Source organism: Limulus polyphemus, unplaced genomic scaffold (assembly GCF_000517525.1).
Source record: "Limulus polyphemus unplaced genomic scaffold, Limulus_polyphemus-2.1.2 Scaffold126, whole genome shotgun sequence".
Lineage (NCBI taxonomy): Eukaryota > Metazoa > Arthropoda > Merostomata > Xiphosura > Limulidae > Limulus > Limulus polyphemus.
Genome location: NW_013665736.1, coordinates 1,017,243 through 1,019,113, shown reverse-complemented (window position 1 = coordinate 1,019,113; position 1,871 = coordinate 1,017,243). Strand labels below are relative to the sequence as shown.

The 1,871-nt window shown below is 28.1% G+C and overlaps 1 protein-coding gene across 1 annotated transcript in view; it reads left to right on the top strand.

Annotated features, from left to right (window-relative positions):
* Positions 1–1,871, top strand: part of LOC106473112 (ATP-dependent RNA helicase DDX42-like) — a 68,460-nt gene that overhangs the window by 18,415 nt on the left and 48,174 nt on the right. Inside the window, exon 5 of the mRNA XM_013933803.2 lies at positions 1,561–1,714. Coding sequence (XP_013789257.1) covers positions 1,561–1,714 — 154 coding nt within the window. The remainder of the gene's footprint in view (positions 1–1,560; positions 1,715–1,871) is intronic.

Sequence of the window (1,871 nt, the reverse complement as noted above, 5' to 3'; positions counted from 1 at the left end):
ACATATATAATGTATAATAATTGAAAGGTAATTGTGCCGCATCATTGTAACTTCTGTATTGTTAGCCAGGCACAGCTGAAAGGTCAATATAATTCAAATAATAAATATATATATATAAATGTATAATGCTATGAGATTTAAGCTATTTAGTCTAAACAGTTATGTTTTTGTGTTATAATCTGTAGTCATTCTTGAATGAAAAAGGCATAATTTATATTTATTTCCTAATTTTTTTAACATGGCTATGAGATCTGTCAAATTGATCAAACCTGTACAGAGATTCGTTACAGAAAATAAGAAGATAAAATATAAAGGTTTTTCTTAAGAAACATTTGATAACTATTTGGACATTATAAAGATTTTACATGTGAAGTTTTGAAATTTTCTGACGTATAAAAGTATTTTTAATCTGAATATGAAATTACTTTGCATGATTTATAGGCAAGATGTGAAAAGAAGAAAAAAAAGGCATGAGAGAAACATTGCCTTACAAACCTTATGACTTAATAAAAAAATGTGACATTTTGCGTATTAAAACATTGTAAAGTTTACTGATAATCTGCCAAATTTCTTTAACATTCGCTAACTGATTTAAAAGTTATAGCATTAAAACTATAACAAGCACAAAATGATTACGAGGTCGGTCCCAGGGACCAAGTCCGGGTTGAAAGAATTAATTTAAGTACAATATCTAAACTGTTTTCCTGAGTTTCCTGTTAAATAAAAACTTCTATAAGTAATTTATACAATAAAGCTTTTAAAAAATATTTTGACATTATCAGAACTAGAATGTTTTGTGCTTATATTTTCATATTATATTCTTTGCAGTTTTTGAGACTTACTTCCTGTTTAAAGAGAGTTAGATCTAAAGGTTTTAAGTAGTTTAATATGAAATCAATTTTATTATGAGTAACTATATCAAAAGTTGAGAAAGTATCAATAACAAAATAATGAATATTTGCTGTAAATTTTTTATCAATGCTGTAAGTGTAGCTACCAGTTTGGCCACCAATTTTAATTTTATTCATTTAAGTTGTACGCTCAATCCTTTTTTTGGCCACATCTTGTTTTCATACCTAAGGTGTTTTTAGTTAGATATCTTTAGCAGGTGTACAGTTTGTTTCTTTGCTTTTTGAAAACATTTTTGGCCACATCTTGTTTTTATACCTAAGGTGTTTTTGGTTAGATATCTTTGGCAGGTGTACAGTTTGTTTCTTTGCTTTTTGAAAACATTTTGATTCGTTTTTATAACTTAAGTGTTGTAATAAATAAAATAATTTCTGTCCATGGTATGGATAAAAAGAAATATATTTTAGGTTATTCACTAATTTCTATTTATAGAAATGTTCAAACTTAGTGAATAACCTAAATCATTGATTGTATACACACACTAATTAAAAGCTAATCATCACCTTAAAACATGGAAAAGAAATTAGTACAAATGCAATGTCCATAGAAATGTAACTTAGTGTTTAGATATTTTAATATTACAAAGAATGATGGATTGGAATGATTTGAGACTTCCTTTTGTTTTACATTATGGCTCTTTTAACACTGTAGGGGGGTTCGAGATGACATAGAAGAAGAAGATGATGAAGAATCTTATTATCGATACATGGAGGAAAACCCTAATGCAGGGATAGATAAGGAAGACAGTGATCAGGAATTAGAATATGATGAAGATGGAAATCCAATTGCTCCTCCAAAGTCAAAGGTTTATCAGAATTCTTGCTCTAGCATAATGAAATTGTACTTACAGCTGTCGCATTTATCAGTCTCAAGGGAAATTGAGAAAGTTTAAGGTCTAGTGGTCAATTGCATCATTAATTTACTGTCTTGTTTATAAATATTCAGCCAAGTTAAAAATGTTT